Genomic DNA, 13,252 nt, shown 5'->3' with positions numbered 1-13,252 from the left:
TTTGTCAGGATGAATTTAAAGCATAAGGAATATGTTAAATTGACGGCATTGCAAACCAAAGTCTGCTCACTGCCTGTGTCCTTGCAGTCTTCACAGGTCTTTCTTGTGCTTCTTCCTCAGCTCAGGCCTAACTAAGTTCTGTGTTTGCTCTTCTTTTCTGTTACTTGCTTTGATCACATTGGACCTAGTAAATGTAAAGCTGCTGATGCTTTGTGACAAGTTTTTAGAGCCTGAACCTAAAGTACTAATTTGGAAGTATTTTCCAGGCACAGCTTACAAGACAAACATCAACCAATTGTTGGTGGTTGTTACTGGTTTTTGTAATTAGTTGTAGCTGCTGGGAGCTCAAAATAAAACTTTTGAAGTCTTAGCCGTTATGTAAAAGACAAAGTGGTGCAACTATTTGTGGCATCTGGGTCTATTGATTTACTGCAGCCCGTCAGTCTTAGAGGGGTGTGCTGCTACGTCAGCTTGCGCTCTCTATTGTTTCAACTGCTGTGGCCTTTGTGTTTGATCCTGCCAGTGCTTGCGTCAGTGATGCATATCATCGCCTGCATGATGTCAAAGTGTGGGTGTTCCGTTATAGAGCCATAGTTAACCTAATGTGCTGCAGTAAATCCTGAATGCTATTTCCTCCTGGGGATAAGAGTGATTCATCGCCGTTCACATTAGACTAATGCTAAGTATAGCGGTGCTCATGAGCCGCAGTAGCCACATAGATTAGTATCAAAGTCATTGCAGCTTTCTGACCGCCAGGCCAGAAAGTGTGTGTTGGTGCACCTCCTTTCTTAGGTGTAAACTGATTAGCAGTCCAGCTAAAGGTAAATCCTGTGGAAAGACTGGGGCTGGAGTAATCCTTTATAACTTAATTATGCTAATTACCGTAAAAGCTTTCAGCTAAAGAACTTGGATCACAACCAGCCGATGCCAGTCGGTACAGTGCAGTGCAAAGCGGAGCGGCGGCATGGCTCAGCAACCCTCCCGCGGCGGGGACGATGCCCCCTGAAAACCCGCCGCGCTCGCTCCTTGAAGCCCGGAGCAGCAGCCGGCCCGTCTCCCGGCCGCGGCGCGGGCAGGGCGGAGCGCAGCGGCGCGGAGCAGGCCGCGGGGCGGGGCGGAGCGGAGCGGAGCGGGCAGCCGCGCACCTGAGCGACCCGCCCCGCCCGCCGCCGCTGCCGCCCCGCCTGCCGCGGCGCGCCGGGGAGCAGCCGCCAGCCCGGGCCTGGCTCGCCCGCTGCCCAACCCGAAATGAGCGGTAAGGTGTCCCGGCCGGTCGGCTCGGCCGCCGCGGTGAAACACGACAAGCAAGGTGCGGTGTGCGGGCAGCCCCCGCGGGGTGAGAGACACGGGAAACCGAGCGCTGCTCAGCCCCTCTCTAGGTGAGGGGGGGGCCGGCCGGGCCTGGGGGGCTGCGGCGGCCCCCACGCCGTGGCTGTAGCCGGCAGGCGGTGCGGCAAGAGGCCGCGGCCAGCCCGGGTTTTGTAAGAACGGGGTATGGGCGGTCACTGCCCCGGAAGAGCATCCGCCGGGGCGGGCGGGGAGCGGGCACCGCCGGGGCCGCGGTGCGGACCTCGCCGGGCGGCTCTGTGGGAGACTCAACATGGAGCGAATGGTGGAAATAAAAAGAAATGGTCTATTAGGCAAGCGGTGGCGGTATCCTCAAATGTTCAGGAGTTGCTATGTTTAGATCAGCTCGTCACGATCCTCGCGATCATGCAGCGCTGTTAATTTTGCTACACGGTTATTGTAGCTGTAATGAGCATAATGAGCTTTTTACAGCCTACTCAAATAGACATGTTGGGGAATTTCACCAGCTGTTGCTGGGGGGGGGCGAGGTATTCCTCCCATTATTGCCATTTTTTAAATATATATCCTCTTTCAGGGCACATACTCTTGAGTCTTACGTGATCTTTGGTGGGCACCTTGATTTTTATTTTTATTAAAACTTAGGACAAAATGCTTACATAGAGACTTTGCAAGCTTTCCCTTTCATAGTAGTGAAACACTGAATTTCAGGACAATAATAAACTGAAGGTGTGGTGAAACATCTGCTTCAGCTGAGTTAAATAAACCTTTACTGTCTTTGATGAGTCATTTTTCAAGAATAAAGTATAAACATAGATTGTCTCCCACAATACTTCTTTTCCACTTCTTACATAAAAGAACTTGTATACCTAAAAGTATACAGAAGATTCGAGACCTTCTCTTACAACAGTCAAGTTATCAACATTTATAATGTAGCAATTTGGATGAAGTCAATTCCATTTATGTGCAATATAGAAAATAAGGTGTTTGCTTGACGCAGATTCCTGAATGTTGTTTGCTGGCACTTTATAATCAGTCTCACCTTGTGGTAAAACACACTGGCTGTGTCATGCACCAGTCTACACAATACCTAAAAGCATGAATATTCCTCTTGCAGTGTATTTCACTGAAGTAGAGCCAAGATCTTCATATTAGTTGTTCTTCAAAAGAAAAAAAAAAATTTACTTTTGTATCATATTAGCATTTTATCTTTAAAGACAGGGAAGGTGGGTTTTTTTAATTTTGCAGGTAGTAATATGCTTTCTGCAATAAATCAGTAGTTTAACTGTAAAGATCCTATGTTCATTGGAATATATAAAGTCTGCCAACTTTTTTTCCATGCTTTCCATTTTCTTGAATGTTCTTTTGCAGTCTAAATTCATTCCACAGCCACTTGCAAATCTCATCAGAAGTAAATTAGAGTTCATTCATTCTGGAACTTTAAAGTGCTGAAGATGGAATGGACGTTTTCCAACTATGAATTTTACTGTAACACTGCAATGTTTTTTCAGGTTCATACGCTGCCTTTATGTCTTTATTTTTCTGACCACTAGATTATGGGTATACTGAAAATGGTTTTGTGGATCAACCTTTATACTGGATTGGAGAAAACTACTGGTTTTGGTTTTAGAGAAATTAAACCACTAAATAAGTGAAGTTTAAAAGTATTCTCAATGTTCTTTAGATCTTTAAAGCAAAACAAAAAAAAAAAGAAGCCAAATGCAGAAATACCCACCAGTTCACAAAGAAACAGGCTGTTCATGTTGGAGTTCCTTCATCCCCCCAAAAAGCTGAGTTTCCTGTAAAAAACTCCATAACTGTGGTCTTAATTCTCAGTTTACCTGAAACTACACAGCTTAAAATGGAAAACCTCCAAGTAAGCAATACAAGATATAAGCTGTGTAAAATCGACCCTCTTAAGTAAGAACTTAAACCATTATTTGGCTGAATGGCAATTTATAATAAATATAGTTCCATTACTGTTGAATTTTTTGAATTTATTGTAAGCTAATGTTCTAAACACTTTCAGTATCTTTTTCACTGCTTTTCACTTTCATTTCTTTGTAGTCCTTCATACTCAGGAGAAACTTCCTCTGAAACACTTTTCAGTTTCAGCTGAGCAAAAAGACAAAGAAGGTTCAGTTCTCAATTTGTAGTTTGCTGTAGTCTTTATATTCTTTGCTGTTATACAGTAACTTCTGTATCTGTTTATGTGTAATAAAGGTGGATTACATGCTACTTTTTTAAAGTATGCTTTTTGTTCCTTTTCTCCTCTCTTGACATTCGGACATAGTTACCTTTATATTTCTGTCAAGTTCATACTTAGAAGAATGAGGTACGGGAGTCTTGTGTATCATACCTTGCGTTTACTTAGCACTTTCCGTTTGCAGATCTTAAATGAGTTTTAAAAAAACATGAATGTGGAGCTATGGATGCCCTTTCAGAAATCTTACTGAAACTTCAGTAAGAGTTGGGTTGGCGCTCTTGTTACCTTCGCTACACTGAACAAGCAATTTGGAGAATGCAGCTTGAAGTGTCTGAATCCCAGCCTTATGTACTTGTCCCAGAGCCTGGTCAGATTATATTGTGTTTCAGATTTTCTTTAATTATTAAACTTAAGCGATTGTTGCCTTGTGTATTTCAAACACAAGAATGTAAGGACACCTGTAGGTGGTCCCGCTTGAGGCCTCTGCCAATGTGTTTGCTCTCCTAGAGGCCAGTATCAAATACTAAAGGGGAGTGTGCAAGGACAGGGCAGGCATACCAGATAACTTTCTTGTTTATAATCTCCTGCACCAAAAGAAGTACTTGTATTTTTTTACAGCTCTTAATGCATTACTTCTTTAAATTTGGTTAACCTCTTCTGAACCTGACCTTTCATTTCCACAATGTTCTTAAAGCAAGGAGTTACACAATTTAGTTGCATATTTCATGAGAAATTCTTTCTATCTGTTTTAAAAATTTTACCTGGTGATTTGATTTAGTATCTCTGGCTTTTGCACATGAGAAACCATGAATGATCTATCTTCCCATTTTTAGGCAGTTTGTGGGTGCTTTTTTATAGGTCTTTTACTATTTCTTTACTGCAAGTCTTTATGTTTTAACCATCTTCAGGTGGAAGAATCCTGGTCTTTTTAGTCTTTCCTGATAAACTGGTGGAAAGCCACTGTAAACATTTTTTCTGGTCCTTTTCTAGCTCTGTATGTTCTTTTTGAAAGATGGAGACAAGCATTGCACATAGGTATTGAGGTACAGTGTGGATTTATAGGATACTGTAATAATGTTTTCTGCTTGTTCACTGTTAGTACTGGTTTTTAATGTTCTCTTTCTTTCAGCAAATGCCACTGAGCAGTGCATTTCCTGGCATTTCCTTAGAAATATATGTACTAACTCCATAGTTGCTTTTTTGCAGCTAACTTACGGCTTATCATTGTAAACAAATACTTCTGTTGTTTTTGTCCAGGTGCATTACTCTGTACTTATCAGCACTATTTTTTGTGCGTTTTCATCATCTGGTCATTGAGTACTGTGAGCTCCTTTGCAGCTCTCTGAGTGCATACCAAGGATTTGTCACCTTGCTGTTCATTTCCTTGTCCAGAGATTTTGTTAATGCATTGAATAGATTCATCTCTGCATGCCTCCGAGATTCCTTTGGTCACTCCAGGCACTTTGAAAGCTAATCACTTCTGTCCTTTGTTCCCTGTTCTCAAGCTATTCTTGAGAAGCCCTGTTTCCTTTTTAACCAAAAGCAGCATTATCTCTTTTAGAGTCTTTGAGAAAGATTGTGGAAAGCTTTTTGAAAATCCAAGCATGTAACAGCATCCCTGTGCTCTTTGAAGGTATCAAGTTTTCCAGGCAGGACTTAATCTACAAATGCCACCTTAACACATCCCCTTTGTGTCATATTTATCTAAGCGTTTGCGAACTCTGTTGTTTCCATTTGCATGGTACAAGGGTCATCATGGTATCACAAACTTTCCCATTAGCAGGAGCAGACTTACTGGTTTGTAACGCGTTAGTTTTCCCCTGTGACCTTAAGTTAGTGTCCTCTTTGCAACTTCTCTCTCCTCTGGTTCTGACACCACTTGAGGTGATAAGTCTATAGTAACAGAGCAGCAATTTTCTAACTAATTTACTTTGCATCTCTTAACTGAATGCTGTCTCATTTCAGCAATTTGTTTCAAATATGGGGGGTTTGTTTCTGTTTTAAAGTCTCGTGTTTTCTTTTCATCTTGCGACACTTCTTTGGACTTTTGACATAAGCTATTTGTGAATTTACTGGCAGAGAAAGATCTGCTGGTGATTTTTTTTAATTTAGTTTTCTGAAGTTTTTTTGACTGTTTCTTAGATTTGTAAGAGTGCCCTTTGCTATAATTTTATCTGTACGGTTCATTGCCTTTGTTTATCCATGTTATCGTGTGTATGTTTCACAGAGACTTTGCAGTTCAGTATGTTCTTTGAGCTTTCCCAGCTTATTAACTGCTGCTGTACTGAATATTTCTGTAACCTGTTTAGGTCCTGCTCAGGTTCCAATGATGTCCCCAAATGGTTCAGTGCCTACTATTTATGTGCCTCCTGGATATGCCCCACAGGTACGTCCCTTTACTTGATTTGTATTTTTTTTCTTTTCATGCAAATTATGCGAGTAGAACCAAAGTAGGTAATTCAGTAAATTGATGTGTCAAGTTTCAGAGTTGCTGTGGTCAAGCAAGTAAATAAGGGGAGATACCCCATAGTATCTCTGTGATAGGAAACTTCTCATGCTATATATGTGTTTGTTTAGTTATATATTAACTAGTTACATGACAATAACAAGCACAGTTCCTTGTTGAGTTCAGGATCTTAATGTACTTGATGCCCTCTGAACATAAAGTACAACTGTGACCCAAGTAGTTCATTGTGTAGACCCTGTACTGAATTGTAGGTTAGTGGATATTTACTTTTGGCAACAATATAATTTCATATACATACGTAGTTCATGTCTGGGAAGTTCTGGGCAAATAAGGAGTAAAACAGATCAGTTAGAAAAAGTGTAGCAAACAACATGGAAAAAATGTCAGCTGTCTATTTGGGATAAATTATTGTATAATATGTGTTTCCACAACTTATCTTAAAATAGGGCTCTGATTTTCTGTGCTGCGTGATTCCTAATTTAGATGCCTGAAAATTAAATGTGAGCTAGATAACATGGACATCCTTTAAAGTAGATTAAAAGGGTGATTCCTCTTGCTATTTTTGACACCTCTATTATAATGAGATGTGTGGCCTTCTAGATGGTGTCTCTTTCTTCCCCTCAACTACAGAATGAGCATAGGGCTTAGTAGATTAGCCCTGGAAGTTAGAGCAGATGAATATCACTCTCCATGATGTATTTCTTATGATGTTCTGTCGTTGTGACCAAGCTACATCTGACTCAATGTTCACCCCATGGTGTACACAATAAAGAGACCACAACACGTCAAATACAAACAAAAACCTCACAGTATCCAGCAGATGTTACACAGATTATCTGAACCGCATTAAAAATTGTCCTTTAGCAAAAAAAAAGGCCGTTAGGTTAGGCAGGCTAATGTTCAGTGGTTTTACCTTTCATCTGTTCAAAGTTGACTGATAAGTTGATTCAAGCATCCTTCATGGTTTTCTGCCCAAACAGGCAGAAAAAAAATGAATTTGAAATAATCATGCAACTCTATTTATCTTTAGGTCATAGTAAAAAGTCTTGATTCCTATTTAGAATTCGTTTTTAAAGAGCTGAAAGAATTTTTGAGATAAGTGAAATTCTGAGTTTTACCATATTTATTGAGTAAATTGGTGAAGTACTTAGTTTTTAAAGTGTCATGTAACCTGTGACAATTGGAATAATCTTTTGAAATTACTTGATCCTTCTTTTGAGGACAGCTTGCCACAGACAGGCTGTAGGACTGGGCCTTGCTGCGACACACGGGTTTGCCTTCCCTTGGAGCTTGTTAGCGCAGACAGGTGTTGTGCTAAGACAGCTCTGACTCTTGAACCAGAGGTGCCTCACATCTATAGACCAGCTCAGAGTACAGGTGGAATGAGGTCATGTCTGGTGTTTTCAGCTGAGTAGAAGTATCAAAGTCCAGGAAAACCTGTAGTTTATAAGACTTCTGAATTATTTACTGCTGACAAAACATACCAGATGTTGTGGTTTATGATGGAAGTTCCTGTTACAAGCCACAGGATTTGATGCTAGTCTTGCAAACATGAAAGTCTTAACACTGTAGAGCTAAGAATTACCCCAGACTGAATACAGTCCCAGCAAAGTAACTTACATGGTTTCTTCAGGCATAGTGCATTTTTATATGTCAGCAGCTGCAGATATGTTTTGAGAGAAACTGGAAACCAGCTAAATGTCTAAAGCCATCAGCCTGGAAGAACAACATCAGCATAACCATCTTTTGTCTGTCCATTTTCGTTTAGTTCTATTATACCTCTACTTGCTTCAGTCCGTGTTTGGCAGTGATATAGTATACTGTCCTCTGTTGGAAGCTGGGGATAACTACAGTATAAAGCATTTTTATTTTTCCTATATCACATAAATAAAAAACAATTAATAAATTTATTTACTTCCCCCTCCTATTCCTTTTCGAACTCTAGTTCTAAAACTCGGAAGGAAAGCACATCTCTATGCATCCTTTCCAAGCTGTTTGTATTCACTGTCTGTAGTGACTTTTCCAGTGATGTTTGGTTGGCTCACTCAACCAAGCAGGCCTATGCCAGAACTATGTGTTTTGCTAGCACAATGAAGATAATGGATAACGAACGTATTTATTTTTTAACTTAAGGTGATATACTTAACATGGTGCACTTCCTGCTTTTTAGAGGGTTTTTATGTGTAGTTGCCTAGTAGAGGCCTACGGTTGAGTTGATGTTGGATTTAGAGGCACAGTTATAGACTTGTCAGACTTTTCATTTTACACTATTAAACTTAAGGTCCATGCTGCTATGAATTTGGTATCTATTTCTGAGTTACTTAGGCTACTGGAAGACCCAAGAGAACAAATAAATTGTAAACTAAATAGCCTGGTTTTTATGTAAGCTGCTTCCTGCATAATCTGAATCCACTGATAAAATCATGATTTTTTTTGTGTAAGCAAAAAGGACTTAAATAATTAAAGCTACATTTCAGTGTTTAGAAAATTTCACTGGACTGAATTTGTCACAGAGTAAAGACCAGACACTGTTGTGCCTTTTCTCTCACCATTTATGCAGAGTGAGGTCCATCCACCCACCAAATCACTTCTAGGGAGCAATCTACTTGTTATGCTGTAGAACGAATCCTAGGAGCAGTGTAGCATACAAGCAATGTGAATGAGGGTGGAAACAAGACCCTGGGGAGAAGCTAGGCTCATGCCATAAATATGCCTGGTTGTTGATAAGATGTTACAGTTAGATTTTTTTTTTAATGGTGTTTTTTCCCGATCACGTTGCGAAATTAATGGTGTTGTTGCAGTTAATACGCTTAGCATAGGTAGCCTTTTATATGTGCTATTTTTTTTTCTTATGCTGTCCTATTTTCCTTTTCTTATATTTAAGGATTGTAGTGTTCCTAGTTTTGTGTAAGTATCTTTAGAAACATACCTTTCAGACTGTCATTTTTCTTTTGGTGCATGGTCTCTCTCATCGTCCAGGTCATTGAGGATAACGGTGTTCGAAGGGTTGTGGTGGTTCCCCAGGCTCCAGAATTTCATCCTGGTGGTCATGCAGTGATACACAGGCCTCCGCACCCCCCACTGCCTGGCTTCCTTCCTCTTCCAGCCATGATCCCCCCTCCACCTCGTCATATATACTCGCCCGTGACAGGAGCTGGTGACATGGCAACGCAGTACATTCCACAGTATCACACCTCACAAGTATATGGGGATCTGGGTAAGTAGCTTATAGAACAGAGGTATAAACTCAGTTTCCCCGGAGACCACATCAGCCTCGTGATTGCCTTCAAAGGACCAGATGTAATTTTAGGACAGTATAAATGCTCTGAGCAATTTGATTTAGTTGCAGATGTCCCTGCTCATTGCAGGGGGGTTTGACTAGATGACCTTTGAAGGTCCCTTCCAACCGAAACTATTCTGTGATTTGCTCAGGAAAGCAATGCCGGTAGGGTTTGTAGTGATTTGGCTGATGTCTTCCCCTGAGATTCAGCATTGAAATCCGTACCTGAGCACTGTTCTGAGATACATGTCTTTGACACATGAAACAAGAATTCTGAGTATTGATTATGAAAAAAAATTGCTATTTTTCATGAAAGTGTATGCATTTAGTGCAGTGTCCCTATTGAAGTCTAACTTGAGTCATCAGATACCACCGGTTTAAACTTAATACTGTACTTGAAGCTGTCTTGGGTCGTTCTATCAACATCTGCCTTAAATTCTGTTCAGTAGCAAAGTTTATCTATCTGTTAACTCAGGGGTTGGGTTCTTACATTAATATTTACTTTTCTGGTAGACTTGCTTTTCTTAGATAAACTACTGTAGAGCAGGTGCCGACTTTGCAAGACTTCCAGAGAGCTGTGCCACGTTGCTGTTTTTAGAGAAAGAAGCTAGAAGCTGTGGAGGGGGAGACTGAACACAAATCTGTCACATTGCTGTAGATGCATAGATTCTCAGTGTTCTGTGATACTACTAAAATAATCTAAAAATGTCCTCCATATAGTCACTGTCCTTAGTCATGATGAACAAAGACGTCAGATAAGAATATACCAATGTCTTGATCTTTCTGGAATTCTTAGTGTTTCTATATTCTTAAGTTGAACTTTATTTCTTCCTTGCACTACTTTGATAAAGTACATTATTAGATGCTCTTCGGGTGCTTATTTATAGTTTTATTAATTTCTTGATTTCCTGTAGCTGGCAGTTGTTTGCTTTTAGTTTGCTAAATTAAGAGCTTGGAGTGTGATAATTAAATGCATAAAAGATAAAGGATACTTCTTCATTGAATACTTAATTGAATAATATTTTTTAGATTTCTGCTGCTAGGTTATATCTCCTTAAATATGAATTCAGTAATGATTTGCTAAACTGCTAATAAAAAAATAAAAATTGATAAAGTGGGATTCTTTCGTTTTGCTTTGTTTTAAATATATATGTTAGATGCCCTTGGATTTAGGGAATTAGAGAGCTAGGGATGCTTTAATTTGTTATGTATTTGCTACAGATTTCATGTTTAATTTTGGACCACTGACTTTGGCTGTGGCTTTCAGAAGTCAAAGCCCATGGTTAGGCTCCTATACGAGGAATCTGAATTTAAGGGAAGGAAAAAAAACACAGAAACTCTTAAAGCATGCTGATTCTCTAACAAGAGCACCTAAATATCTAATGATAGTAAAAATCAAATTTCAAAATAGTCACAGCTAATCTAGTAGTTCTCTGTCAAATTTTGAGGGAATTAAGCTGACCTAAAAAAAAGAAACTGAAAAGTTCTCAAGTTTTTTGATTTTTTTTTTTCCTTCTTGCAAGGAAGTTTTTATTTGGTCTTGTTTTCTAAACTTCCTCACACATAAGGAACGACAAATAATGAATTTCATTCTTCAGACTGAGTGATCCAGCTTACCTTAAAATTTATATATTCCATTGCTGGCTTTGAAGGAGATGTTTTTTTGAAAGCTTTCATCATTTATTGTGGATAGGGTTACACTGAGGAAAGAGTTGGTGCCATGTGGTACACACTTTTTAAGTCTTGAGTTAGTAAGCTGTTTCTAAGCATAAAGGCAAATGGATAAAAATGTTAGAACCGGACAGAGAAGTTCATCAATCTGTAGTTTATTTTTTTTCATCAGTCTGGTACTGACTCTTTGCTAAAGCCACATTCTGGCTTTGGAGATGGGACTTTGCTGATACTGCAGCAACGCTTGGGGTTCCTGTGCACAGGTGTAGTGTACTTACAAGACCCAGCCATGCGGTCTTCAGTCTTTTAGTGTCTTTCAGTTGTCCAGTGCTTCTGGGGGGGTTTCCCTGTTGATTTCCGCTAGAGCACTTTTAAAGTAATAGAGCTCTAGTTGCATTCCAAAACTTTAAACTTCTGTATTTTCTATTCAGCATTAGAGCAAACCTCCTCCTGTGTAATGAAGTAACACATTTTTTCTGTGTTGGCTTTATCCTGTGCCTTACGGCTCGAGGAAGATTATAGAAACATTTTAAGAATAATTTTTAAGTGGAAAAAAAGGTGTGGGAAAGAAAGATTACACTTCATTCTCTAACATGTTTTTAATATCCTATTGGTGTATATTAGTTTATCTGCTGGAAACTTAAGTTTTCCAGTAGGAGCAGGGACCTAATTCTACACACAAGTGTGCACATGAAGCACATAGCATTTTTAGTAGTATTTTAATTGCATTCTGTTCTTAGTGATTTTTTTTTCTTCCTTCATTTAGATACTCTGCCTGCTCATGGAAGATCCAACTTTAGAGATGAAAGATCTAGTAAAACATATGAAAGGTTACAAAAAAAATTGAAAGATCGACATGGAACTCAGAAGGATAAGTTAAACAGTCCTCCATCGTCTCCTCAGAAATGTCCTTCTCCTACAAGTGAACATAATGGACTTACAAAAGGACAGGATGCAGCTGGAATAAGCACAGGTTCTACCAAAAACAAGTCTTTGGGCAAAGGAAAAAGCAATTCTCAGACAGACACAGAAGTAGAAGGTAAGGGTTAACAAAAAGAACATATGTGTGTTATGCAGGTCCAGCGTCTGGCTGAGTATTTGTAGATAGAACAACACACTTCGAACTTGAGTGGTAGTCCATAACTGTCATGACTTACATAGAATGGAGTTAAGAGCAATTGACCCATTCCTCATATTGGGACAATGGACCTAAGAGAACAGAACTACTGACTGCAAATCTCTATGTAGATTTGAGCAGATCTTATTAGTCATACTTAATAACACTGTTCAAAGAAAATCTCTGCTTTATCCAGAGTTACTGGTGCTTACATTTCGAGCAATCACTGAATATTAATGGCCTGCTTGATATTGCAGAAAACATGGAAAGAACCAGGTATCTGATACAGGAAACCTACATTCAACTGTTTGAAGAGGAATATTTTGTAAAAGAGATACTGTTGTTATATGAAGTTCACGTAATGCCTGTCCCTACCAACTCACTATTGGAGGCCCTTGTAGCAAAAGACTGGTCCTCACACTAGTCCATGTGAGTTCTTGTTTTGTAAGACACTGCCATAGGGAGTGTCTTTATTATTAGTAACTTCATTTCACCATAAATAGACTGAATTCACTCAGTCTTGGTCATACAGTCGTCGAATCTCATGATGTCACTGTGCAACTTTCAGGCCACTGGCATAGCACTTCAGATTCAGAACTCAACGTCTGAGACTTGTGATCAGCCAAGTACTATTTTCTCAGAACAGGGAGTTGTAGCTACTGATGCTGAGGGAAATAAACCATGATTTTCTTAACTCATTGATGTGTGCTTTGAGATGATGATTTTTCACCCATGTGTGTTAAGCTGCTGTAGACCAGAGGAATGTGAAGGAAGCGAGTCAAACTAAGACCAGGAATTCTCAACCTAAAAAAACTGCTTAAAAACCTGTGTAGATGATATTCCAGGAAAGCTTAGTGCCAAGGGACACCTTTGAGATACAACCAGAATTCCGAAATTGGGAACTATTGCTTCAAACTTGAATGGATACTTGTCGCTGTAGTTCCAGAGTGGCTTTTGTCTTGGCTTCAGGTTACTTTCTGTTACTTAGTATTTATCTGTGAGCTAACTTTACCAAGGCATAGGTGATAAAATATACTGTTGTTTACATGTGTTATGAAAATTATGTTCATTGTTCCTTAGAAGTAATGTATATGAAAAATTGAAGACTCCACTTTTCAAAATTATTTATTTCAGGGGATATTTTGGATAAATATGTACAGTAACTTAGATTTGTGATAACAAGCAGAAGTCAGAAATGCATTAAAT

At 39.5% G+C, this 13,252-nt stretch overlaps 1 protein-coding gene across 4 annotated transcripts in view; it reads left to right on the top strand.

Moving 5' to 3' along the window:
• FNDC3A (fibronectin type III domain containing 3A) overlaps positions 1-13,252 on the top strand; it is a 121,405-nt gene that overhangs the window by 62,431 nt on the left and 45,722 nt on the right. For 2 of the 4 annotated variants that reach the window (XM_065858924.2, XM_065859004.2), the window contains exons 4-6: positions 5,821-5,897; positions 8,958-9,195; positions 11,696-11,968. In XM_065858924.2, the coding sequence (XP_065714996.2) occupies positions 5,821-5,897; positions 8,958-9,195; positions 11,696-11,968 (588 nt within the window). Of the gene's footprint in view, positions 1-1,113; positions 1,310-5,820; positions 5,898-8,957; positions 9,196-11,695; positions 11,969-13,252 lie in introns of those variants that run through there. The other 2 variants (XM_065859139.2, XM_065859075.2) reach the window with 2 other exon arrangements.

The sequence above is a fragment of the Patagioenas fasciata genome, chromosome 1, assembly GCF_037038585.1.
Source record: "Patagioenas fasciata isolate bPatFas1 chromosome 1, bPatFas1.hap1, whole genome shotgun sequence".
NCBI lineage: Eukaryota > Metazoa > Chordata > Aves > Columbiformes > Columbidae > Patagioenas > Patagioenas fasciata.
Note: the sequence above shows the minus strand (reverse complement) of the source record. Positions and strands in the feature narration are given on the sequence as shown.